We start from the raw sequence: 26,464 nt of genomic DNA, 5'->3' as shown, positions 1-26,464 counted from the left end.
TGCATTAGAGTTTATTTTCACTGTAGTACAAGAAATTTTCTGACCTGAAAAACAAATACATGTTTTTTTCCAAAAGAAAAAAAATTTTTTTTTTGAAGAGTAATTCTAATGCTGATTGAAATGAGGGATTGATAGCACCATGAAGATTTCCAGTATAGCTCTCACCATTCATTTCCATCCAGACGTGCGGCAGGCCCTCTCTTCCCATCCTGGGTGCCAGCAGAGCAGGGCTTCAGAGTCCTTACTGCCAAAATGCACAAGAAAGTTCAGACATTCAGTTTATCCATGTCCTCTGAGCTTGCATGAGCTGTGAACTCTGAGGACTGACCTACTGTACTGAAAATCCATTTCCTATCCTAACCAATTCTATACATGTGAAAAGGAATTGACATCTTGAATTCTTTTTCAAGAAGCAGTAGAAATCAAGCTAATATTGTCCTCATAATGCTGCCTTACTGGTTCTAAAGTCTTTGTAAAGATGAGTGTTATGACTAATTACTCCAGACTTTGGAATTTATATCATTAGCTGGTATCTCGATATTTTTTGTTAACACAGAACCCAGATGAACATTCCTTACGAGTGGATGGCAAGCACTGGTGTGCTTAAAACTTCGGCTGCAAATCAACTGCATAAGGACTCACCAGAATGGTCAAGACCAGCAACTGATCAAATTGCTCCTTAAAATGAGAGAACTACTGCCTTAAAAGTTCAAAGAGTAGTTCTTCCTTGGTGGGCTTGGTTTCTTTGCTTGAAACTGGGCTTGTTTTTCCTGTTTATTCCCCCCTCCTCAAATACAGTTCTTTTTCAGCAAAGACCTAGTTGAAAATATTACTTTAGCTAAAAGCACAAGCTATAGTATGTTAATTCTGTTGAGGGATGTTTTGCATTTGTTTAATTCACCTTTCCTTTAGGGGCCCAATAAAGAATTTTGGGTTGACCCTTACTCTATACTTTCATAAATATGTACTATTTAGGTGCATCGTAATTTTGAGAAACATTTTAATAGAGGAACAACATAAATTATGCAAACTTTCATGATTATTCAGTAGGCTCCTGCTTCTATCTTCAAATATTCCAAATATCCAGATCAATCTACCTTCGTGATCAATGAATTTAGAAGCAGGGCTTTAAATAGCTTAAGTAATATCCATGCCAAAGAGTGGAAAATGCTTACAATTGTACTAATTAATGATAGTTATTAGAACATAAGAGAAGGCCAGTGTCCACACACCATCTCCCCTTTAAAGCAGGAGTCTCACACTTGAGCGTGTATCAGAATCACCCGGTGGGCTGGTCGAAACAGAGTTACTGGACCACATCCTCAGACTTTCTGGTTCCTTAGGTCTGGTTTGGGGCCAAAGAATTTGAATTTCTGACAAGTTCCCAGGAGACACAGATGCTGCTGGTCTGTGGACCACACTTCGAGAAATTTTCTATTCAGAAGAAGGGAACTGTTTAATTGGAGCAGCAAGTGATTCCAAAGCTTTCTTGGAGATCATCAAAGCTAGTGAGTTTCAAAATTTCTTTTGGCTGTGGATTCCTCTCATTACCACCCCTTCAATGAGCTCCCCAAAGTTGATTTGAAAAAGAAATAAGCCAAGCAATAAGTGACTGTCGTCAGCAGGTTAAATCTTCATTGCTTGTGGAGTATACTTTTTTTCTATGTAGGCTCTCACACGTGCACACACACACACTCAACCCTCTCCAACTTCCCGCTCCCCCAGACTCACACATACGGAAGAGTGCCCTTAGTGCCCTGGACGACAGCTTGGAAAAGTTTAAGTAAGAATGCCAAGGTCCAGAGAGGTAACAAAATGCCTAAGCCATACAGACAGACATTTCTAGAAAGATGTGAGTAGATATTTATGTTAAGCCCTTGTCTTTTCCACTGTTGGTAGTTTTATATCTTTATGTCTTCCACCTTTACCTTATAATTTCACTTCTAGTTTAGTTTCTGATTCCTCACATTTAACCCAAGTATTTATCTGTTTGACATCTATGCATTTACTCAGTCAAATCCACCAATGAATCATGGAGTTTCTTTTTAGGAAAGTGTCATTTAAACAAAAATTATTGAAAAAGGAAAAATATTTTAAGAATGATCTCTGGTTGGTATGGGTTTAGAATTTTTTATTTTCTTTTAGCCAGGTCATCTTAATTCCCACATTCGTCAGCCATATTTTTAAGAAATATCATTCCTCCCTCTGGCTTCCTAGATCAGTTTGGAATTGTCTTTCGGGTAGTAGAAAAGCATTTTGTTAACAACTAATAGCAGTAGGTAAAGTCTCCATTAAGTTCATTTGATTTCTGTGAGACCATGAAGCATCTCATGGAAAACATTCTTTCTCTTCCCTATCCTGAGTCCAGTTGTTGCTCTCATGTAAAAGGGAAGAGCAAGTAAGGGTTCTAGACATGGTACCGTTAAAGAGCCTAACTTAACATTGTTTATTGGAGATATTGTGTAGACTAGATAGTGCCCCAACTATTAATTGACTGGGTGCGTGTATGGCTTCTCCTCCTTCTAGAGTGTATAGAAAATGATATTAGATAAATTCATCAACAAGCTTGCCTTTACTTAGGTAAGTATAATTACGTGTGCTCATATAATATAAACATAGATGGTAGTTTCATGTATTAGGTGTGGGAAATAGACTTGAATACCAATTCAAATATAATTAGTCCACTTAACTGGAGTAGGAAACGTATAAAACAGATTAAGACATTACCATAAATATAAAAAGCATTTTCTTATTATGCATTTTCTTAACTCACAGTAATAAAAATGACAATATTAAAGAAAAACTCAAGTAATAGCATGATTTGGTTAGAATGGAAGATAAAAGATTGTTATGTACCAGGGTCTAAAAAAATTATTAGTCACCATTAAAAAAGAACACTGACTGTTTAACTACAAATTTGAGCAAATAAGATTTTTACAAGCACAATCTTTTTTGATATGCTTCATGGACAATTTATCTAAGAGTACAATTTCATCTTGATATTTATCTGTGTCCAAGAATGATACTACCACTGAACAAATTAACAGCTCAGTTTATATCACATACAATGTGCAGCTTTTAAGAGTCAGGGTTTAGTAAGTTATAGGAACCATAAACTCCTCTCACTCCAAGATCCATTTAGAATGAAATGAGGCAATGATGGAAAACTGCTCCTATTATATGCTCCAAGTTGTAGCAATATAGAGATTTTGAATTTAGAAAACCTCATGCTCACTTTTCAGTGAATAAAAACACTAAAGTGCATGATCTTCCTTTGTCTTGTGTATTGCTGCCCTAACTTCATCATTTTATTCCTAAACCAGAGCAGAGATATTTTCTAGACCCTGTTGTACATTTAAGAGAGACCAGATGCAGAGAATGATGTTGATAAGTGATCAGAGATTGATGAAAAAATGATTTTGGGTGCAATTGATCAGTGTGATTTCTACTTACTTAAAAAGCATCACATGGTTTTCTTAAAGTTTACAGAAAAAAATAAGATTTGAATAGCAATGAAGATCTGTGGTATAGTTTGAAGAGGTATGAAGAGGGTTTTGAGAAAGCAGCTGACAGTTCTTCTCAATAAGAAAAACTGAAAGATTACATGGTAAGCATTACCTTACTTGATCTTTTCCAACTCTTCCTCATTAGCATTGTCTGTAAATGAAATAAAGCATTTTAATTATCTTTTCACTCAAGTACAGAATTGGGCAGCCCATTGTTTTCTAGAGGAAACTTAACATTTATCAGCTTTTAAAGGAAAGAGTTTCCAGACATAACTACATAAGACAAAGGCTGTGGACACGCACACACACACACACACACACACTCACACACACACACAAACACACAACTAGAAGAAACACCTTTAACATTCAAGCAGTTTTTCTGGTGAGAGTTCATTTGGTTCATTCTTTTAAACACACAAAAAAATGGGATGATATATTTGGAATAGAATGGAAATTCTGAAATATTTTATTGATGGGAAAAAGCACATTGTGTCTCATGATTGGCAATTGCTCCCCCTGGTGGTGAAGGCGGCGGGTGTAACATGACATTATCATACGTAATAAATTTTCTCTTCCAACACATACAAAAACTGTGGCTCTGATAACATCTCCACATTGTCTCTGTTTCCAGTTAGTTTTTTATGATAACAGGACTATACATGCTTTTATTTGAGAAAAATTATGCATATCATTATGGCTATTGGTGCATTTTCCCTGCTAAAATGTGCTAAATGTGTAACTATCCTTTAAATTAATGATTGGGTCATAGTAAGAAGTATGTATGACCAAAAGGTTAAACTAAGGTTATGGAAATTTGTGATATGTGCTCAAGATTATTGGTCTCTTGCATAAATCATAAAACCCCAAAGATTTTCATTTCCTCAATTCAGTTTTAAGTTTCTCAATAAATGCTGAGGTATTAACTCTTTGATTAACCTGGATACCCTGTCTTAACTTTCTTATTAACTTTAAGACATATGGAGAAGAGAGAATATTTGGAGCAAATAATATATATAAATGCTTGCCATGTTTGTACATCAAGGAACTATGCTGGGGCTTCAAGGAACTACATCTTCTTCAGCAAATTCCCTGTAAATCAGGGCTAATTTGGACTACGCATGGGCCACAAAAACACACACAAAAAAGATTTTACTTCATACAGAAGTCAACCTTTTGCCTAAACCAAGAGAATGAACTCTAGAGATTCTAGGATAGGAAATAAAAAGTCATAAAATTGTCAAAGTTAATGATTAGCTTCCTCTTTCCGGTAAATAGTGGTTTTCATCAAGTACATTTTCTCTAAATACACTATGTTAAACATTGACCAAAATATGGATGAATAATAGATATCCTAAGTTTACAATAATTATCTAATTTTTTTTTCAAATGGAGCCAGGTAATTTCAGAGTGTTGTTTTCAAATATCATTGCAGTAAATATTTTATGTGTTTTCTGAGAATTAATGTCCAATTCATTTTGAAGGAACAAAACCATCACTGGGTTATGGAATGGACCCTAGTAGGGTCGTTGCGATGACTGAGTCATTGGTATCATCATCATCATCACCACTCCATCACTTCCTCTATCATCACCAAAAGGCCATCGGAAACCAAATATTTTTGTGGTATGTCATAGCCACAAAAACTCTTCACTAGGACTCAAGTAATAAATGTTCAACTTTCTCTGAAAGCAGAGCATCGATGCACAAAGAGCTGTAATTCCTAGAGACAATGCTTTGAGCCAAATCAAGTGAGAGCAATTAAGATAAATAAGTTTTTTTTCTAAAGAAAAAATCTCTTAACTTGGGGCCATTAACCACCATCATCTAGCATCTAAGAATTTCATAAAATTCCATTCTATGAGATATTACACCATAATAAAGTGGGTTCTAGAATGTTAGGAAATGTGGAGCCTCATGGCATCACTACTCAACATAACGTGGATTTAGGAATGCTGCTGGTCAAACCACATCCCCTTACTTAGAACCACTGCATGCAATTAATTAACCTTCTCTATGTAAAGCAACCTGTAGGGTTAGTGTTTGTTTTGTTTTGTCTCTCAAAATCAATTTTATACACAGGCTGCATAGTACCATTTTTTAAATTGGGAAACATACAAACAGAACGTCAGTGATTTCCCTAAGTATAAATATGAAATATTTGGCATCTATGATGACCAATTAATTATTTTTCTGATTTAGTATTTAGAGGTTTATTATGAGATCCTGTGATTCTCTTGATCTAACGGCTCTAGATTTTACAACAAAAATTTCTGATTCTTTCCACCAAACCATTTATCTAAGTGGATATTCCCAAGCCCCATTTTCTTTTTAGGTAGTTGGGTTAAGGTAGATTCAATAAAGATAAAAACAGTAGAAAAGCAAAAAGAAACATAATTTAACATATTAGTACTTTTACCTTTGCTATCTGATAGACATGTTAAAGAAGAAAGATTATTTGGGGAATGTTAAAAATAGGAGATGAAGCAAATTCTAGAAAAATAAGATTTGTTTTTTTATGCTCTATGACCTTAACTTCAGCTGAGGAACATATGAATTCATTTTTGAAAGTGTCATCATCAAATATTAGTATAGTATCATTAAGTGCTCATACTAGTGATCAGCTGCTTAAACTTCCTTGAATCCAATAAATGGAATGAGTTCCATAAAAACATAGCCTGTGATAGATGAGCTGCAGAAGCGATGACGTATATTTTTAACTCCACATCTCCTTCATTTTTTGCTTTATCTTTTATTGTAGCGATGTTTTCTTTAGGCAATTACTTAACTACTATAGATGTAAAACAAATCACAGAATGGCTAGAGATTACAGTACATACATCTTATAAAATATATATACATTCAATTTTTTGGTAGGTCAATATTTTTTCAAATCCTGACTGTGGGATAATTCTGAAAAATATGAAAAATAAACTAGCATGAGAAATGTGATTTTTAACACACTACAAGCCAACCAGGCTCAATTCATATGTTTCTTAGAATTCTCTATTTTTTTTTTTTTTTTTAGTGTAAATATACGTTTATTTTATAAGAAAAAAGAAAATTCTGCAGGATGCTGGTGAAGTTGGTAACTGCCACCACTCCTGGGGACTCAAAGGCAGGGAAACTTTCTCCTTAACTTTATATATTTATACATTTCTGTCAGTCTGTTCGTTCATTTGTTTTTTTTTACAAAGGGAAGTAGAATTCAGCAATAAAAATAATAAACATTAAAAAATATTTCTATTTTGAAATAGTTTCAAATCTACACGACAGTTACAAAAATAATACAAACCCTATACAGAACTCCAAAATACCCTCACCCACCCCCAGATACCCTTCCTGATCCACCAACTTCAACATTTTGCCACCCTTGCTGCACTATTCCATCGTTCTATCATCTGTCCGTCCATCTGCCCACCTACCCATCCACCTTGTAACACTGAAAGCAGATTATGCACATCATGCTCCTACAGCATACAATATCCACGCACATTTTCTATGAATAAGGATACCCACACCTGAGCTGCAGTCATCAAGTTCACGAAATCTAACATTGATGTTAAGCTTATATTCCATATTCCAATTTTTCATATGTACCAATAATGTCCTTTTGGGCATTTTCTCCTCCATTCTAGATTACAGTCAGTATCACGTACTGCATTCAATTGTCATTTTCTCTGCTTTTTTTTAAGATTGTGGAAACATATATACGACATAAATCTTTCCATCCCAACCCCTTTCAAGAACACCATTCAGTGGGATCAGTCACATTCATTCATGCATTGCGGTACCCTCACCATCATCCATTACTAGAACTTCCCCTTCACCCCAAATAGGAACCTCATACTCATCTTGCATTAATTCCCCACTGCCCTGGACCCCATTCCTAGTAACATATACTCTACTTTCTGTATCTATGAGTTTGCATAATCTGTAATATTTTTTTTGTGGTTACCATGTTGCTTAAATTTAACATCCTAAATCTATAACAATCTGGTTTGCTTTAATATCAACTTAGCTTCAGACATGCATAATCTATGTCCTATACCCCAAAGCCTTCCATCTTTATGTAGTTTTTGGCACCAAATGCATACTTATACATTATGGGTCCAAAACCACTGATTTACCATTAAAATTCATGCATTTGCCTTTTAGATACTTTAGGAAGTAAAATGCAGAGTTACAAACAAAAAATACATTGGTAATGGTATTTATATTTATGCATGTTTTCTTACCACAGACCCTTATTTCTTCAGGTGGTCTCAGTCATTGCTTAGTGTCCTTTTCCTTTCAATCTGCAGAGTCTCTTTAGCATTTCTTGCAGGGCCAGTTCCCTGGTGATGAAGTTTCTCAGCTTTTATTTATCTGGGAATGTCTTAATCCTTCCCTCATTTTTGAAGACTGTTTTGGTGGATATATGATTCTTGGTTGTCAATTTTTTGCTTTTGGCACTTTAAATGTCTTTCCACTGCTGTCTCGCCTCCATGTTTACTTATCAAGACCACCTTGTATGTGAAACACTACTTCTCTCTCGTGGCTTTCAGAATCTCTATTATTTGACAGTTTAATTATAATGTAGTATAGTGTGAATCTATTTGTATTTATCTTGTTTGGAGTTCGTTGAGCATCTTGGATGTGTATATTCATGTCTTTCATTCAATTTGGGGAAATTTCAGCCATCATTTCTCTCTTTCTTCCGTTCTAGGACTTCCACAATGCATACAGTGGTATGTTTGACTGTGTCCCACAAGTTCCTCTGGCTCTGTTCACTCTTCTTCATTCGTTTTGCTCCTCAGACCGGATGATTTCAATAGTCTTATCTCCAAGTTTACTGATTGTTTCTTCTGCCTGCTCTAATCTGCTGTTGAACCCCTTTGGGGAATTTTAAATTTCTATTATTGTAATCTTCGGTTCTGTTTGACTATTTTTCATAATTTCCATGTCTATGTGCATCTATCATTTTCTGATTTCTTTTTTCCATGTTTTCCTCCAGCTCTTTGTGCATATTTAGGATCATTTTTTCTAAGTCTTTGTCTGGAATGTCCCAAATCTGATCCTCAACACTGATGGTTTCTAATGCTTTAATCTTCTCCTTTACCTTGGCCATTGCATCATGTTTCTTTGTAATCTTTTGTTGAAACCTCGACATTTTGATAATTTATTGGGGTACTACTGGAATTTAGACACTGAGGAGTCTTCTGGTGCTTAAGCTACTACCTAGCTAGCGTTATGACAGAGCTTTCCTTGAATGCCAGGAGATAACAACAAAAAAGGTAAAGAAAACACACATTTCCCAGTCTTTGCAGATTGCCCTGTGCGAGTACCCTCCTTCAGGGCTTATCCATAAAATGAGTTTAGAGAATAGCTCCAGAAGTATGGTAGCCTCCCTGATTCTTTCTGCATATACATATTATCTTGGGCAAGCACAAGTGGCCCTGGGAATTCCCCCATTTATAATTTACACAGATAGGAATATCCCCTCTTCCCTAACAAGCAGTTCCCTTAAAGTCTGAGGAGTGGCACAGTGGGTCCTACAGCCAGCAATCCCTTGCCCAGGCGGCCATGCCTTGCCTGCTCCCCCACAGCAAGTCCGAGGAGGCAGGCCTGTAATGAGCATCCTGGTTCAGTCCCTCTGGCACCACCAGAAAGACAGGCTCAGGCATACATGCTCCCCTATGGGCATGAGGGTTACCGTGCTCTCTCCGAAACTGGGGCTGGGGACCCATGCTGGGAATGTGGGCTGGCCTGGTGCTGAGCTGGTCACAGAGGGTTGGTGTGGGGGCCCTCCAGGGAGCCAGGAGAGCCTACCACGTTTATGTAGACTTTTCTAGATTATACACTTGCCCTGCATAGTGGTTTGAAGATACAAATTCCAGAAAAACATGTTCTTAAACTTAATCCATTCCTGTGGGTGGGAACCTATCCTAAGTAGGACATCTTGACAAGGCTACTTCAGTTAAGGTGCAGCTCACCTCAAACAGGATGGGTCTTAATCCTATTATCAGAGTCCTTTATAAGCAAAAAAAAAATTGAAACAAAAAAGAGAAAAAGCCACAGAGGGAGCAGCCAGAAGCTGCTATCAACGGAACCTGAAAGAGAAAGGAGAGGCCAAAAGAGGTTCCCCTGTGCCCTGCCACGTGACACGCCAACTCCAGAGCACCATGTCTTTACAGAGCGAGTACTGTCTTGATGATATCTTGATTTGGACTTTTTTCCTAATCTCAAAACTGTGTGAATAAATTTCCTTTCCTTAAGCCAAACCATTGCCTGGCATCTGCCTAAGCAGTCAAGGAAACTAAAATTTCCCATGACTGCAGTCCTTAACTGTTTTTTGGGGCTTTGAGAAAAATGTTTCTGCCAGTTCTTGCTGGTTGTGCAAAGCTTCTGGGGAGAGAAAGGGCCCTTGAGCATCTCACTCTGCCATCTTAACTGGGGTGGGTTATAATAAACATGTTTTAAAGGGAAAGGCTTGGCTACCAGCCTGGCACCAGTGGGCTGGGCCCAACGGCTGCCCCATCGACAGGCACTTTCCACCCTGCATCCTTCCCCATTCACCCTGCCCTCTTATCCAGAGCATAGCAACCCCTAAGCTCCTATATGTCTGGAGAAATATGACTTCTTGAGGAGATTTGGGCTTGGCTGAGGGCAGCCTCCTGAGCCAGCATGTGGAAGAAAATGGAGGAGTGAGGAGAAGTGGCCAGAACGGAGGGGGGGGGTCTGATGGGACTGGAGCCCATCAGGGGAGGGTTCAGCAGTACATGAGTCCTGGTGGTCGGGGGTCTCTTTCTGGAATTTCGGTTCACTCAGAGCGCGTGGCCAAAGAAATGGAAACGCACACACTTCCATGACAGTGACATCCGAACACAGAGACGTGTCCACCTTGAAGATGAAGATTCTCTCCAGACATGTCTGTAGGTTTTACCCCCCACATCCTGGTATTCAGAAAGTTTCAGACGGTTAATGTGACATTTGGGGGAAATGACTTAAGATACTAAAATCTCCCTTCAGAGAGGCATTTTTTCCAGACTGTTTTCTCTGTATTTCATTTTCTTTTTAGATTAAATTTTCCTGTATCTTAATATAAAAAATAAAGAAAAATGTGTTTCCAACTGCACTTTGCTGTATGGGGTTCTCTGCTGTAATGAGGTCTCTGCAAGATCTCCTTGCCGTTCTGAATTCCTTCCCGCGCCCACATGGTGATGACCTGCTCGGGGAACGCAAAGCCAGTGCCGTCGTCAATACTGGAGAAGAGCCGCAGGTCTGAGCAAAGGGACCTGAGGGACGAGGTCGTGGTGGTTCGGACAGCACTGTCCTCCACAACCTCTTTCTCAAGTCCTTGGAGCCCAATGTTCTGGCAGATCAGAGCCAGCTGCTGCTTGCTGAGGTGGCTGCTGCTTCCTACTCCCAGCTCATCCCAGATGCCCCGGACCTGGCTCTCGGACATGTCCAAGGCAGGGCTGCCAGGCTTGCAGGGGCTCCCAAAGGTGTTGGGGAGCCAGGCTCGCAGCTGGCCTTGAGCTTCAAACAACTCATTCTGAGGTTCTTTAGCACTGTTGGCTTCTTCATCGGACTTGAGACTCTCCACACTCTCCAGGGAAGCAGACCGCCTGAGTGGGCTTCTCAGGCTGGCCCTTGTGTGCTGGTCTGGCGCATACTTGGCTTCGGCCTCGGAACTGCGGAGCTCCGGCCAGGACCGCCGACCATACCTCTTGGAGCCGCTCACGTACTTCGGTGGGACAGCATGCAATGTGGCTGGTTCCAAAGAACAATTTTCCTCATCAGAGGGCCTGACCCCAGCATCCGATGACAACACCGCCACAAAACCTTCCTTAAACTCCTCAAAGTTCACTCTGGCAAAACAGTCATTCCCAAGAAGTGTCTGAAGAAGGACAGGTAGCTGCTTTTCCAGGTGGAGCTTAAGGCCAAGCTGGGTCAGCTCCTCTCGGTCCAGGAAGCCCGTTCCTGTGGTGTCACAGCTGCTGTAGACTTCCCAGAGCCTCGACACATAGTGGTCCTCTTCTTCTCTGTCCATCCCATAGCAGGCTGTGCAGTTCAAGGTCCTCTTCGGTTTCTTCTTCCTCCAAACTGAATCATTTACTCATCAGGACTTCACATAGGCATAAACGGTCACCCACGGTGCCAGGGATGACATTCTGCGTAGAGGCGAACTGCAGAATTCTCTATTTTTAGCTCTAGCCAAGCAATTTGTAGGTATAGGTTATTCAAGAGGGTGTGTAACACAAATTAGCTCACTTTTATTTCACAAATTCTCCAATGAAGAATGCTATGGATTGAACTCTGCTAGGAAAAGAGCCAGAAAGAACTCAAACACACTATCAGACCAAAATACCAGATACAGATATAGGACACACATGTATGCACTGCTCAATTTTGCAGGACATGCAATCAAAACAGAAATGACAGTTGTGCCATGCAGCTCATCAGCATGCCCCCATGAAGGCTTCTTATACATACAATGTTGGAAACTTAAAAAAAATATATAGCTATATTTGTCCAAATCTAGGACTTTTTTAAAAAGGGCTCAATCAGGAACTCAATGGAGAAGATTTTAATATAGGCACTATGAACTACATTTTCTCTTACTCATACTCCACTACTTAAATTGTTGTAATTAGACCTTGCGTGTTTTTGAGGCTTCTTCAATAGATTCAATAAGCATATAGATTTTCAACGTAGTCAAAATCAGAGTTACTGATTTTTAGAACTGGCAGTCCTCACAAAGAGAAATCATCCCAACTGCATTATTCATTGTCAGCATTAGCAGTGAATAAAAAAGCACAAGGAAACTGATTTAGAATGTGTGGCACTTTGTGATGCTAAGAACTTTGTATTTCAAGCATTCATCTCTAAATACATTTTTCAAGGCTTTTTCTTAATATTATTGTTTTATTTTCTAGTTGATTGTTAGGGATGTATTTGTTAAAAGCTCTTCAAATTCATCTCTTCTACGCTCCAATTTAACACACAGAAACTATTTAGCAAAGTTTTGTAAACAAAAAACATAAGAATCAACACATGGTTTTTCAAACTAAAAGTCTTAAATCCCCAAAGCTTAAATTATTTATGAGGTAATGAAAAGAGACAGAACTCTTGATACTTTTGCCATGTGAAGATCAATGTAAAATTATCCTCCATTCCTCCCCTATGCAACATTCTAACTATTAAATGGAATTGTGAAGCATTTAATAACTGATTTCTAGTTTGTTATATTTAGAGTGTGAATTTCGCTAAGATTTGCCCTTAATATTTTTTGATAGGTTAATTCTTGAAAGTTTAGCCTATCATTTTCATTGCACCAGTATGTTAAAAGTATTTCAGGTGTATGAATATTCAATTTGTTCATACTTTCACTCTCTGATTGTTTCCAACCAAGAAATTCAAATGTAGCCAAGAGAAATATATTTAGATAATATGAGACATGTTAACAAAATGATAAAAATTCAGTGATGTGCTTACAATTCAGTGTTATCATAGGAACCTTGAGTAGAGGAATAAAACCTGATTTCAAGCAGATTATTATTATTATACCAATTTTAAAAACTTAGTAAAGAATATTTTTGTGACAACCTCAAGAATATAAAGACAAGTAAGAAGAAATACTTGAAATAACTTCCCTATTCACATGAAATATCCCTTCAAATTCTCATAGTGACCTGTCTACAACCCATTGAACACCACCAGGCACAGAAAACTGGACTAGGTTTTGAGAGGAACATTACAAGAAAGGTAATCAGAAGCAATGAATTAGATAGAGATTTTTTTTGGCATGGGCAGGCACCAGGAATTGAACCCGGGTCTCTGGCATGGCAGATGAGAACTTTGCCTGCTGAGTCACCGTGGCCCACCCAGATATAGATATTTTAAGGAGTTATATGATATTAGATGGAGGTGAGGTGAAGAGGAAGCATATTTTAGGTAGGACAAGTGACAGTGAAAAAGTTTGAATTTGAGAGAACTGTGGAGGAACTTGTATGATTGGGACAGAGGCTACAATGAAGAAAAGGAAAAAGAAAGAAAGGTATTAAATGAATAAATAAAACTAGATTTTTGATGAGTAACTGATGGAAACTCAACTCTTTCCTTCCAAATTCATGTTTGAAAACTCACTGAGGATCAGCTTCCAGACACTTTAATATTTCTTAACGATTTTTCTCGAATTAAAAAGTCTGCTTAAATATAAGTTAAGGGAGTCAGAGAGATTGAAGAATTCCACAAGGATTGTCAAAGAAAAAGTAATCTTCGGAACTATTTTGCCAGTGCTGGCATGTAGTTTTATGTAATTCAGAACATCTCAGTACGGTATCTTGGTACCAACTTGATCTTTCAAACAGTTTGATTAGAGAGTATTTAATGAATACTTCTTCAATGTAAAAAAATCAGCAGATTATCCACCATCAAATCATCAAATAACTACAAGAGCTGCTACATCATTCCAACCCACAGTAATGTTGCAAGTTTAGATTGTTTGAGGAAAGGAGGAAACACAAGACCTCAGGCAATTAGGTATTTTCACTTAGGAAGTGCTACCCTTCATTAAATAACAAAAAAGCCCAATGCAAGAATATTCCATCACCAAGTTTTGTTGATTTTACCTCCATCTCTACTTCTGACAGCCCCAATCCAAGCCTCCATTACCACTCACCTGGATTTCTGCAATATACTTGGTCTGCAAGCATTCATGTTTATCTCTGCACTCTTGTTTTCTACAGTATAGCTAGAGATATTTGCTAAAGGCAAATAGGATTGTGCTACTTTCCATTTCTATAATTTTCAGTGGCTCTCTAGGAAAGGCTGCAAACCCTGACATAACCAATGGGTCCTACCTTGCCTGGGCATTTACATTCTGCTCCAGGGTCATCATGCACCACAACTGCCCTCTTGCTCTTTGCTTCTACCTTCTCTGAATGCTGGTACTTTTTCAATTCTTGAAATATGGCATGACTTCTCTAGCCACAGGCTTTGTATGTGCTGTTTCTTCTTCTAGACATACATCCCCCCTTCCTGGTTTTTGCCTTATGAAAAGACTCTACCTCTGATTTTACTTCCTCATAGATGCCCTTCCTATACCTTCTGGCCCTCTGGCTAGAATCAATTCTCCTATTTTTCATACTTACAGCAACATATACTTCTCTTTTATGGAACTTAAAACAGTTGTCATTTTACACTTATTTCAGTGATTGTTTAATCTCCAAATCCTTCTTCACTGAATTTAAGTTCTATTTTATTCTAAGTGTCTAACATAGGACCTGGCTTATAGTAGGCGCTTCAATACCAGGGTTATTTTCAATAGAGTAATAAATGAATATTTATAATTTATTCCTAAATATGCATTTGCCAGCAGGATATATACTTCTTTGGTTTGAGCTAGGGTGAAATATACTGTCTTCTGAAGTGGTGAATTCTAAAATGATGGTCCTCCATTTCTAAATATTCTCTGTAAAAAATTTTCCTCACCGACCTTTCCATCTGCCCACATGGCTATGCATTTGCACATATACACATGTAATTTCACAGTGCTATAGTCTTGCAGTAGGTATTACTTGGTAACATTTGTTGGAAAAGAGAAACTCCTTCCTTACTGAGTGAAGCAGAGATACTTACATCATATGCAGAAAATATTACTTATGAATACATGTTACTTGTTTAATTTTTTAACAGGATAGAGGGAACTATTTATCAAAAAGGGTGAATATTCAATGAGTATAAAACATTCAAAATTTTAAAGTGAAGTTCACTATTTTTATCTACTGTCTAGGAAAAAATGTCAATGATATATTTTTAACAGATATCCTATACCAACTTCAATCACACATTATTTTGAGGCAGCAATACACATGTTGCTGAAATGCAGTATTTGGACTTACCTAAAAAAATTATGTCTATTCCTGAAACATCTTATAGTCAGAACTAGTTAGAGTAGCCCCCAGGTCCATGAAAGCACACTGAGTCTAATAAAGAATCTCAGGTAAACTGTGGTAGAATGTGCACTGGCAAGCATACTGATGCGGGTCAAACCTGATATTTTTTAATGCCACTTCAACTGCACTGGAGTAATTGGCTCCTCTGTATCCCTTGTCAGTTCTCACAGCAGCATGGTGTACAAGGAAGTGCAGACAGCCAGTGCCAAGAAATGGGTAATACCAACATGGAAGTCCATCAAGAAGATGAAAAGTGCTCGCTTATCATTCAGCAAACACATACCAGAAAGCAGAAACTCTGTTCATAATTTCACCTCATTTGCTTTGTCATGATACACCTGACAATACAATCAAAATGGTAGGGTCTGGATACCCCAACACGGAATTCTAGACATTCAATTCACTAGTAAATGTATTCCCCAAATAAATATTAATACTTGCCTAGAATATAACATGTCTGAAATTATAAACAAAATTATAATAAAATGAGTAAATCTGTCCCTTATTTACAACCAGAGGTTCTGATCTGGAGCATGAAACAGGAAATTTGAGTTAAAAAAAATACAATAAGCAGAGTCTAGCAATACCCAGGATATTCACAGAAACAAAGAGCAAGGCCAGCTTTTCATTTGCATCTTCTCTTTATTATTAGCCTCGGGTCCAAAGAAGGCGCACAGCCTTTAGATAACCAAAAGCAAGAAGGAGTTCCTACTCGCCTTTGAGGCAATTTACCACATCCCTGGGTTCTCCTTCTTTGGGTGTAAGAACCACTGAAAGTAAAATAATTCCGAGATCATGGTCGGGATAACGGGGATCTTTCAGAGGAAGGGTCACATCTGTGGGCCTGGAACACAAAACATTTCAATTTTGAAGAATCATTAAATGAATAAGACAGAACCATGGTTTATGCACAATAACATTATTTTTAAGAGGAAAAGATATGTCTTCCTTTATTTTCCTGGTGCAACTTTTGATGTCATCAAAATATTATCCATGAAAGAAAGTACTATTCATGTATTATGGCATCCAATAAAATGTGGGCCAACTGGGTATAACTGAATTCACTAGATGATTTTCTTCCCTTCAAAGGATTCTGGAAAGTTGATGAAAAGTCTGAGAAGGGAATATCACTGGGTCTTGATCTTCTACTTGGGTCTTACTCTTCTGAACACATAAGGACACCCAATGGAAATCAAGGTCAGGTGCAATGTGGGTACTTACCACACAAACTAACAACAGTAATCGTGTACACACAAACACACACGTGTAAGAAATAGCAAATGAAGAGATAAACTACACTGAAATCAAAAGCATATTTTGGCAGATTGCAATTTTTTTTGCAACTGCTCAGTGTAAGATGATAATTTAGACCAAATGGAAAACTTTAATAAGATGTCCAATGAGAAATCCTGAGAATATATAAAACTGCATGCTTATTAAAAGGCACATACCTTTACGTGCAACAAATCAGAGCAAATAATTTTGAAAGTATATTTGATGAATGTAAAACTTTAGCAATCCATATGATTATACATTTCAAAATTGAAAATAAAGAAAAAAAGAAAAGATTCGGAAAACTACGAATCACTGGATGAAAGGTTTTTTCAAGGGGAGGGGTGGTGGTGGTGGTTATGGGGGTTGCAATGAACCGGGAATTGAACCCAGGTCCCCACATGATAAATGAGCATTCTACCACTGAACCACCCATGCAGCATTAAATGAAAGTATTTTTTATAATGCCTAAGAAACTCTAGCAGTATTGAGAAAGCTATAAGTCCTTTCCTTATAATATATAAATCTATAGAGAGCAGTACCAGCTATTTTCATCAATTTGAGTCCAGCAACTAAATAAGGGTTATTTATTGACTGCTGACTTCTTTTTAGTTTTTTTTGGTAACTTTTTTTATTGAATAGTGTAACATAGATATAAAGCCAAGAAATAAAAAAGCAATTGTTTGCAAAGCCGTCTTCTGCAAGTGGTTATTGGACAGATTCCAGAATCTGTCACGGGCTACTATATGATCCTCTCATAGTTTTACTTCTAGCTGCTCCAGAATATAGGAGTCCAGAGGGCTTAAATACTTTTTTATCATCACAGTCCACTGTTTTTCCTTCTTTTTTTGTGACTTTTAGTTTTATAGGATTATTTTTAAATGCAGGAGTGTGTATCAGAGTAAACAGGTGAGTGAGTGAGGGGAAAAATATAAAATATAATTTTCCTGATATACAATGAAGACATGCTTTGAAAACAATGTATAATTATGTAAAGGTATATCCAATATTTAAAGTAATGCTTCTATTTTTTGGCTGTTTTAATCTATGCCTACCTAAACAATCTTTGGACTATGAAACAGAAAAGGAAGTCATTATTAACAAGTTGGATAACACAAGCTTTGGAATCAGGTAAGCATCTCTGAGAAAAAGATAATGAATCACTCAATATTACCCATGATCACTTTTAAAAAATAATGCAAAATACACAGCACTAACAATGGGTAGGTAACGTCTTGCTTGCATATTTCAATTGATATGTTTAAAATAGGAGTTAATGTATATTATAAACCTTAGGCATTGTAATATGTTCAGCACCAAACAAACAAAAGAATCATGAAGTGTTGGCAAATTAGACCTGTTCCCTTGCTTGCTCAGTCATTCATGCATTCATTTCGTTCATTCCCTTGTTCACAAAATATGTGTTAACACAAATGCCACAAAGCACTAGTGTGCTTTGTTCTGGGTAAAAATCAGAGGTCAAGTCAAAAAAAGATTCTTTTCCTCATGGAGCTTACCTTTCAGTACATAATACTACTGGTTTCTAGCATTGGAGGAGACTTAGTAGAAAAAGTTGATTCAGATAAGAAGCTTTCAACTCTGGCTGCATAACAGAATCAACTGGGAAGCTAAGAAATGGATTTATATGAATTCCACCCTTGATGACTTGGTTCTGTAGATCAGGGATGGGACCTGGAAATTTGTATATTTATAAAACTCCCCAAGTAATTGCCTCATGCAACGAGGAATGAGAACCACAGGTTTCTTTCAGAGCTAAGATTTTATGGTACTAGGAAATGCTTCCAAACAATGTTTAATTTACCATGCCAAGGAACCATAAGCAACCCATCAGATTGATAATATACATAAACTATCATAGTTATGATGCTAAATTGATCCAATATGAGTTTAGCTCTAAGTAATCATTATGGTTCATTAGGAATAATTTGTTCCTTTTATTTTAACAAATGTATACTAACAATATTTCACTATAAACATTATAGTACATGTACTATAGAGCTACAAACTTGATCTGGTTCACTTTTGGTAATGATTACATGTAAAAATTAATAGGAAAAACTTCATTTTATCTTATAATGGTTACAGGATAAAGATTCAATAACATATCCAATTGTTTTATGACTCTTATCCACTACTTTCTTTAAAGAGATAACCAGTCTCCAATAAAAGAGACAACCCAAATTGCACACATTAAATGCATCCTGCGGTAGCACAAATAAGTAGTGATTTGATGCTTATGTGATTTCGGGAAAGGAAGCAATTAGTATAATACATCAAATAACTAACGTGGCAAAATAAACAAATGCCAAATGCTTGTATATAATCTCTTTTTATTTTATTAATCATCCTATTTAAATTATTTTACCAATGATTTAACTTTTTTTGACTTTTAAACATTTGCATGTTTATTTATAATCAGAATTTACATGACTTTTTTCTTTTGACTTTTAAACCAATGATATAACTTTAATAGAGAACAAGAGAAATGTATGCCCTTAAGTGTTAACTCCACTAATTTGCATATCCTTATGCAGAGGACTACAGAGAAAAATACCTGTGACCTTTATAGAAGAAGAGCACAGCATATCACAGTGTGAGTTCATGACAATGGACTCTGTACCACTCGGTCTGCGCCGCCTCCTTTTGCTGCTGAGAGGTGGACAGCCAACCACCAGTGATGCTCTAGCCTTAGGTCAAGCTTATGCTAGGCTCGGGGTCAGAATGCAGGACTTGTGGGAAGTACAGACAAGGCTGCTCTCTTGTCCAGTCAGCGGCAAGAAACGACCATTGAAAGAACAATAAACTGCCTCCTTTGTTAGAACTTACATGACTAGAACACATAAGGCAGCTCTTCTATTTATACACTACTTTGATCTTCCAAATTTACTGACACACAAATTAGCTATCTGGCCCATGCCTCTGCTCTTATTATCCCTGCCACATGATGTAACATGTTCATCCAAATCAGACAAGGTTTCCTTCTTTTATTTTTTTCTTCCGTTGTACTAATCAGTTCTTAATTCCCATGTTGGAATGCATTTTGCAAAACAGATGGCCATATATTGGTGCAAAGAATGATTAGTGTTAGCAATAATAACATAACTTCACAATTAGTCAGGCAATAATAAATGACTGTAACTGAGCCAATACAAACAGTTCATCTCTGCTTTACAGACAATCCTTAGTAACCTAGGATTAACTGTGATAGTTAGATTATACTTTAGTCTATAAGAAAGCTGCTGCTTTTGAAGCAAAGTGCAAAGGGTTTATTTCTTATAAGGTGACCTGATTCTGAAAATAATAATCATGTTTAACATGCATAATCTTCTTTGTTCTGCACCAAAACCACAACGGCAACATGAGAGCAAAGATTTATGCCTTTTATCTTAAATTATTGGTGCTTAGCACAATGCTAGGGGACAGAACAGGTGTTCAAATTTTGTTTTCTGTAGAATCAAAGTTGTTGTCAAATGAGATAGGTGGAAAAGATGCTATCATTTCCACTGGGTAGATGAGAGAGCTGTACTTGAGACAGCTGACTAGCACACGGGCTCACAGCTAGCAAATGACAGAGCAGTAATTAGAACCCAGATCAACTGGCAGCTTCTAATATATGAGTCCAGCTGCATGACAAGGTGCAGTGATATTAAAACAGTTCAGAGTTACCTTTTTAACTTCAATTGTGTGAGATCCAGAAAGGCTGAGCCCACGAAATCATCCTGAAGCCTGAAATCAAATCAAAAAAGAGACAAGAGATTGCTAAGTTATTTCAATATAAGCTTTAAATGAAAACATCTTGATTATAAAACATTGGTTGTCTATTCCTCCCCTAAAAGTAATATATACAATTTCTTTCTTTTCATGCCTTGGAATATTAGTAGTCTCACAAACCATTCAAAGAAAATTTAACATTTTATTTTCTTCAGTTAAAATAATTGATTTATATATCATATAACACTTTAAGGATGAATGTAAAAAAATCAAAAGAAAAAATAGTAAATCTGAAAAAATGTGGGAAACACAGACTCAGTCCATGTTTTTACTATATCGTAGAAGGATATTAATATTACTGAAAGGTAAAGTGAGTGGCATGAAATTAAAATACGTCTTCCATAGTCGTTATGGTGAGGATGAGATGAGAATATGATTTCAATTTCTTCATACTTTTAAGGTCGTTGAAGATAAAGTCCATGGTATTATTATAGGATAGTGACACTTTAAACATATAAATAAGTAAACATTGGGATATGACTGAACACTTGGTAAGGTCAGATTAAGGTCAAATTAAACTGAGTTTCTAATACTGCAAGTAATTATTAGGGGGAAATATTAATATGACTATCAGCAACAGTAAGATAAAAAGACAATGAAAAGAAAAGAGAGAATGCATTTCCTTTTTCTTTCTACACTATTTATCCCACGATGCACCTGCGCACGCCCGGACGCCTCGTGGGTCGCACCGCGCCTGCGCACACCGGCCGCCTGCTTGGCGCAACTCATTTGCCGCCTCGTGGCGCTATGTGTGGGTCACGGCCGTTGGCGTCTTTCGGGGCTTGGCGGGCGTTGGCGCTGGTTGCTGGCCCTCAGGGAGCCACGGCAGTCCAGTCAGCGGCGGGCTGGTCTGGACTGCGGTCCCGGGCGTTTGCGTGGGGCCGGGCGGCCGCGACCGAGAGCGAAGGCCGGAGGGGAGCCGGAGCCGGAGCCGGGGCAGGAGTGGTGGGGGCGGTGCTGGGCCCGCCCGCGGCCAGATGAGCGGGCAGCCGGTCGCGGGGCCGCAGTCGGAGTGTTTCCTGTGCCTGTCCCGCTCGCGCCCTGGGGCCACTGGAACCTTCGGGAGGGGGCTTCGCCGACCATGAGGAAATTCAAAATCAGGAAAGGGCTGGAAGGCCTGACCGCCGGGTCGTCCTCGGCCGCGCAGCCGCCGCCGTCGCAGCCGCCCGCGCCAGCCGGCAGCCGGCAGCCGGCAGCCGTGAACCAGAGATCGCCGAGATGCTGCAGGGGAACACTTGTAGCTCTGCAAGGTGAGCCGGGGCGGGCACGTGGTGGCAGAGCGCTGGGGAGGGGGGTAGCGGGCGCGAGTGGGGGTGGGGGAGCACCCGGTGGGGCGTAGCGCTGGGCAGGCGGCGGGGTGCGGGGCACGGGGAGTAGCGTGCGCTAGTGGTGAGGCTCCGGGTCTGGGAGCGGGGAGCGGGGCGCTGGGCACGGGAGTGGGGCGGTGGGTGCAGGGAGTGGGGCGCCGGGCGCGGAAGTGGGACGGTGGGTGCGGGAGTGGGGCGGCTGGGCGCAGGAGAGGGGCGGCGGAGCGGGGTTAGGGAGCTGGGAGCGGGGCTCCGGCCTGGGAAGGGGCCTGCTGGCTGGGCCGCAGGGTTTAGGGTCCTTGTTCACAGGACTCTGACGCAGGCATGGCCTGGAAGCTTTCCGTGGGAGCGTTTTTGGCTTAACCCGCCGACTTTAGTTTTCTTTGGATGTTTGATCGTGGCTTTTCTCCTAAAATGTGCAATGAGTGGCTGAAAATATGAAATTGCAGTATGTTCCGTTATGAAGTTATTGCTGTGATTTTTGCTTGTTGGGGAGATTGATGCCATGGTGTGCAAAAGCCCCCTGTAGCGGTTGGTTTTAGATGTTACTCCCTGGGGGCTTGGGCCCCATCTGTCTGGCAGGGTCTTCTGAGTTCCTCCAAGCATCTGTTAAAGAGGAGAGGGTGCTGGCCTCACCTATAGTGGACCCCTTTGCCTTCTTTTTATTTTTTGTAATATTTTTTTACTGTGAGTATAACAATTATACAGTAAGGAATATATTTTGAAGTATATTGTAAGAAGTAGTTATCAAACAAGAGTTTGATATGGGTTACAGTTCCACAGTTTTGGGTTTTGTAGCTGCTCCAAGACACTAGTGATGTAACAGAAATACCAATATAGTGGTTTAGCAGTCATGCTCATTTGTTACGTTCAAAATTCTGTTATAACACCTCCTTCTCCTTTGACCGTTCTCCCAATCTTTAGGGATATTTGGACTCTGCCCATTCTAACTATTTCATGTTGCAAAGGGCTATGGGCAGTATAAGATAGGGGGATGAAACTAGTTGATGTTTTTGGAGAGGCTGGTCCCTCTGCGTTTCAGGGCTTACCTGGCCTAGGAACCATCTGGGGTTTGTAGGTTTCTAGAAGTAATCTTAGTGTGTGAAGCTTATGTAGAATCTCAGATAAAGCCGTGGGTGTTCTTTAGGGTTGACAGGGATGGTGTTGGTTGGAGTTGGCAGACCATGGTAATTAGCAGTATCTAGCTGAAGCTTGTGTAAGAGTACCCTCCAGAGCAGCCTCTTGAGTCTACTTGAACTCCCTTAGCCACTGATAACCTTATTTTATTAATTTCTTTTTCCCCTTTTGATCCAGAAGGCATTGTGGATCCCATGGTGCCCAGGCTAGACTCATCTCTTGGAGTCATGTCCCATTTTCCCAGGGAGACTTTCACTGCTGGATGTCCTGTCCTATGAAGAGGGAAAGGTAATGATTTTACTTGCTATGTTGGGCTTAGAGAGAGGGGCCACATCTGAGCAACAAAAGAGGTTTTCTTGGGGGTGACTTTTAGGCCTAATTTTAAGTAGGCTTTCCTGTCCTTTGTAGGGGTAAGTTTCATATGAACAAACGCACAAACTAGTGGCTCAGCCTATAGCTTTAGTTGTCTAGACTGCTTGTGAGAATATCAAGAATTCAACTTGGGGAAGTTGAATTTTCCCCCATTCTCACCATTCCCCGAAGTGGACTTTCCAAATACTTTTTTTATTCACTATTCAAATGACTCTGGGATTTATTGGGGTATCACTCTGGACAAACCAACAAAATCTCCTGTCCTTCTCAAGGTTCCATGTACTTATGGTGTTCAATTAAGCTGTCTACATAAGTTATATTAGGAAATGCAATAGTCAAAAGTATAAATTTTGTACCAAATAAACATTTTTTGCTGTAGTCTCACACATAATTTGAAATTTTAAAGTATTAATTACCATCTATTTTCAGCACCCTGCATTAATGACATTCCTTTGTTCTTCCTCATGCGGAAATTTAAAAAAAATTTGTACATGTAGTCACTATCATTATATACTCTAGACATTCCTAGATTATACCACCTCAGTCTTTATTGTCTATCTTTCTTTCTCATTTCATTTGTGCCCCCAGCTCTCCTCCCTCTATTGTTCCCACATTCAGCTTCATTCAGTGTTTTAACATAATTATATTACACTTAGGCAGTGTTGTACTGTCCATTTCTGAGTTATTACATTCAGTCCTGTTGCACAATCTGTGTCCCTTCAGCTCCAGTTACCCAATGTCTTACCCTATTTCTATCTCCTGATGGTCTCTGTTACCAACAAAATTCTCTAAGTTTATTCAGTAATGTCAGTTCATATCAGTGAGACCATACAGTATTTGTCTTTTTGTTTCTGGCTAATCTCACTCAGCATAATATCCTTAAGGTCCATCCATGTTGTTACGTACTTCATAACTTTATTCTGTTTTACAGCTGCATAATATTCCATTGTATGTATATACCACAGTTTGTTTAGCCACTTGCCAGTTAATGGACATTTTGGCTTTGTTTCCATCTCTTGACAATTGTAAATAATGCTGCTATAAACATTGGTGTGCAAATGTCTGTATGTGTCCTTGCCCTCATGTCCTCTGAGTAGATACCTAGCAATGGTGTTGCCGGGTCATATGGCAATTCTGTATTTAGCTTTTTGAGGAAACAGCCAACTGCTTTCCACAGTGGTTGTACCATTTGACATCCCTACCAACAGTAGATAAGTGTGCCTCTTTCTCCACATCCTCTCCAGCACTTGTCATTTTCTATATTATTGATAATGGCCATTCTGGTGGGTGTGAGATGATATCTCACTGTGGTTTTGATTTGCATTTCTCCAACAGCCAGGGACGTTGAGCATGTCTTCATGTGCCTTTTGGCCATTTGTCTTTCCTCTTCTGAGAAGTGTCTGATCATGACTTTTGCCTGTTTTGTAATTGGGTTGGCTGTCTTTTTGTTGTTGAGTTGAGCAATCTCTTTATAAATTCTGGATACTAGACCTTTATCTGATATGTCGTTTTCAAATATTGTCTCCCATTGGGCAGGCTGTCTTTTTACTTTCTTGATGAAGTTCAACCTATGTTTATCCTTGGGTCTAAGATGTGTTTCCTGTAGACAGCATATAGATAGGTCCAGTTTTTTAATCCATTCTGCCAGTCTATGTGTTTTCATTGGGGAGTTTAATCCGTTAATCGTTAGTGTTATTACTGTACAGGTAGTCCTTTCTTCTACCATTTTGCCTTTTGGATTTTATATGTCCTACCTAATTTTCCTTCTTTTTACTTTTACTCATAGTCTTCCTTTCTCCACTCTTCCCCACACCTCACCCTCTCTTCTGTCTTTTTGTATCTACCTCTACTGCTCCCTTTAGTATTTCTTGCAGAGCTGTTCTCTTGGTCACAAATTCTCTCTGTGATGTTTTGCCTGAAAATATTTTAATTTCTCCCTCATTTTTGAAGGACAGTTTTGCTGGATATAGAATTCTTGGTTGGCAGTTTTTCTCTTTTAGTAATTTAAATATATCATCCCACTGTCTTCTTGCCACCATGGTTTCTGCTGAGAAATTTGTGCGTAGTCTTATTGGGCTTCCCTTGTATGTGATGGATTGCTTTTCTCTTGCTCCTTTCAAGATTCTCTCTTTCTCTTTGACCTCTGACATTCTGATTAGTAAGTGTCTTTGAGTATGTCTGTTTGGATCTATTCTCTTTGGGGTACGCTGCACTTCTTGGATCTGTAATTTTAAGTCTTTCATAAGAGTTGGGAAATTTTCAGTGATCGTTTCCTCCATTAGTTTTTCTCCTCCTTTCCCCTTCTGTTCTCCTTCTGTGACATCCACAACACATATATTCGTGCAGTTCATATTGTTATTCAATTCCCTGAGTCCTTTCTATATTTTTCCATTTTTTCCCTATATTTTCTTTTGTTGGTTGGATTTCAGATGTTCTATCCTCCAGTTCACTAATCCTATGTTCTGCCTCTCGAAATCTATCATTGTAGTTTTCCATTATTTTTTTCATCTCTTCTACTGTGCCTTTCATTCCTATAAGTTCTGTTATATGTTTTTTCAGAACTTTGATTTTTTCTTTTTGTTCATTCCTTGCCTTTCTTATATCCTCTATCAATTCATTGATTTGATTTTTGATGAGGTTTTTGATGTCTGTTCATATATTCTGAATTAATTGTTTCAACTCCTGTATCTCATTTGAATTGTTGGTTTGTTCCTTTGACTGGACCATATGTTCAGTTTTCCTGGTGTGATTTGTTATTTTTTCTGGGTGTTTAGGCATTTAATTACCTTAATTAGTTTACTCTGGAGATTTTTTTCACTTCTTTTACCTAGGGTTTTCTTGCTGGATGAATTTGTTGTTTGTCTGTTCTTTGACATTCAGTTCAGCTTTTTGTGGACCTCTAGCTTAGGTTTTGTTTAACATAGGAGAATTTTTCAGTTCTTCTTTTCTTGTGTTTTGCCCTGCCTTTGTGCTCTGCCTTACCTCCCTGTCCCACCCTCTACCCACCCCCTGCCCCTGCCACTTGTACTCTGATTTCTGTCTCCCTGAGCTTGATTGTCTCTGATGCTTTGTTTGTAGTTACCGGGGCTTAACTTTAAGGTCCTTAAGCAATAACAGTCTTGTTTACTTTGACACC

General features: G+C 38.7%; 1 protein-coding gene and 1 pseudogene across 2 annotated transcripts in view; one reads left to right on the top strand and one right to left on the bottom strand.

The window, feature by feature from the left end:
• Positions 1–26,464, bottom strand: part of LOC143658983 (multiple C2 and transmembrane domain-containing protein 1-like) — a 484,136-nt pseudogene that overhangs the window by 64,275 nt on the left and 393,397 nt on the right. The window lies entirely within an intron of this gene.
• Positions 21,126–25,073, top strand: LOC143659956 (uncharacterized). The gene is made up of 2 exons (XM_077133355.1): positions 21,126–21,762; positions 23,134–25,073. The coding sequence occupies exons 1-2, from the start codon at positions 21,126–21,128 to the stop codon at positions 23,232–23,234; spliced, it is 738 nt and encodes a 245-aa protein (XP_076989470.1). The 3' UTR covers positions 23,235–25,073.

This window comes from Tamandua tetradactyla, chromosome 16 (assembly GCF_023851605.1).
Source record: "Tamandua tetradactyla isolate mTamTet1 chromosome 16, mTamTet1.pri, whole genome shotgun sequence".
Lineage (NCBI taxonomy): Eukaryota > Metazoa > Chordata > Mammalia > Pilosa > Myrmecophagidae > Tamandua > Tamandua tetradactyla.
Note: the sequence above shows the minus strand (reverse complement) of the source record. Positions and strands in the feature narration are given on the sequence as shown.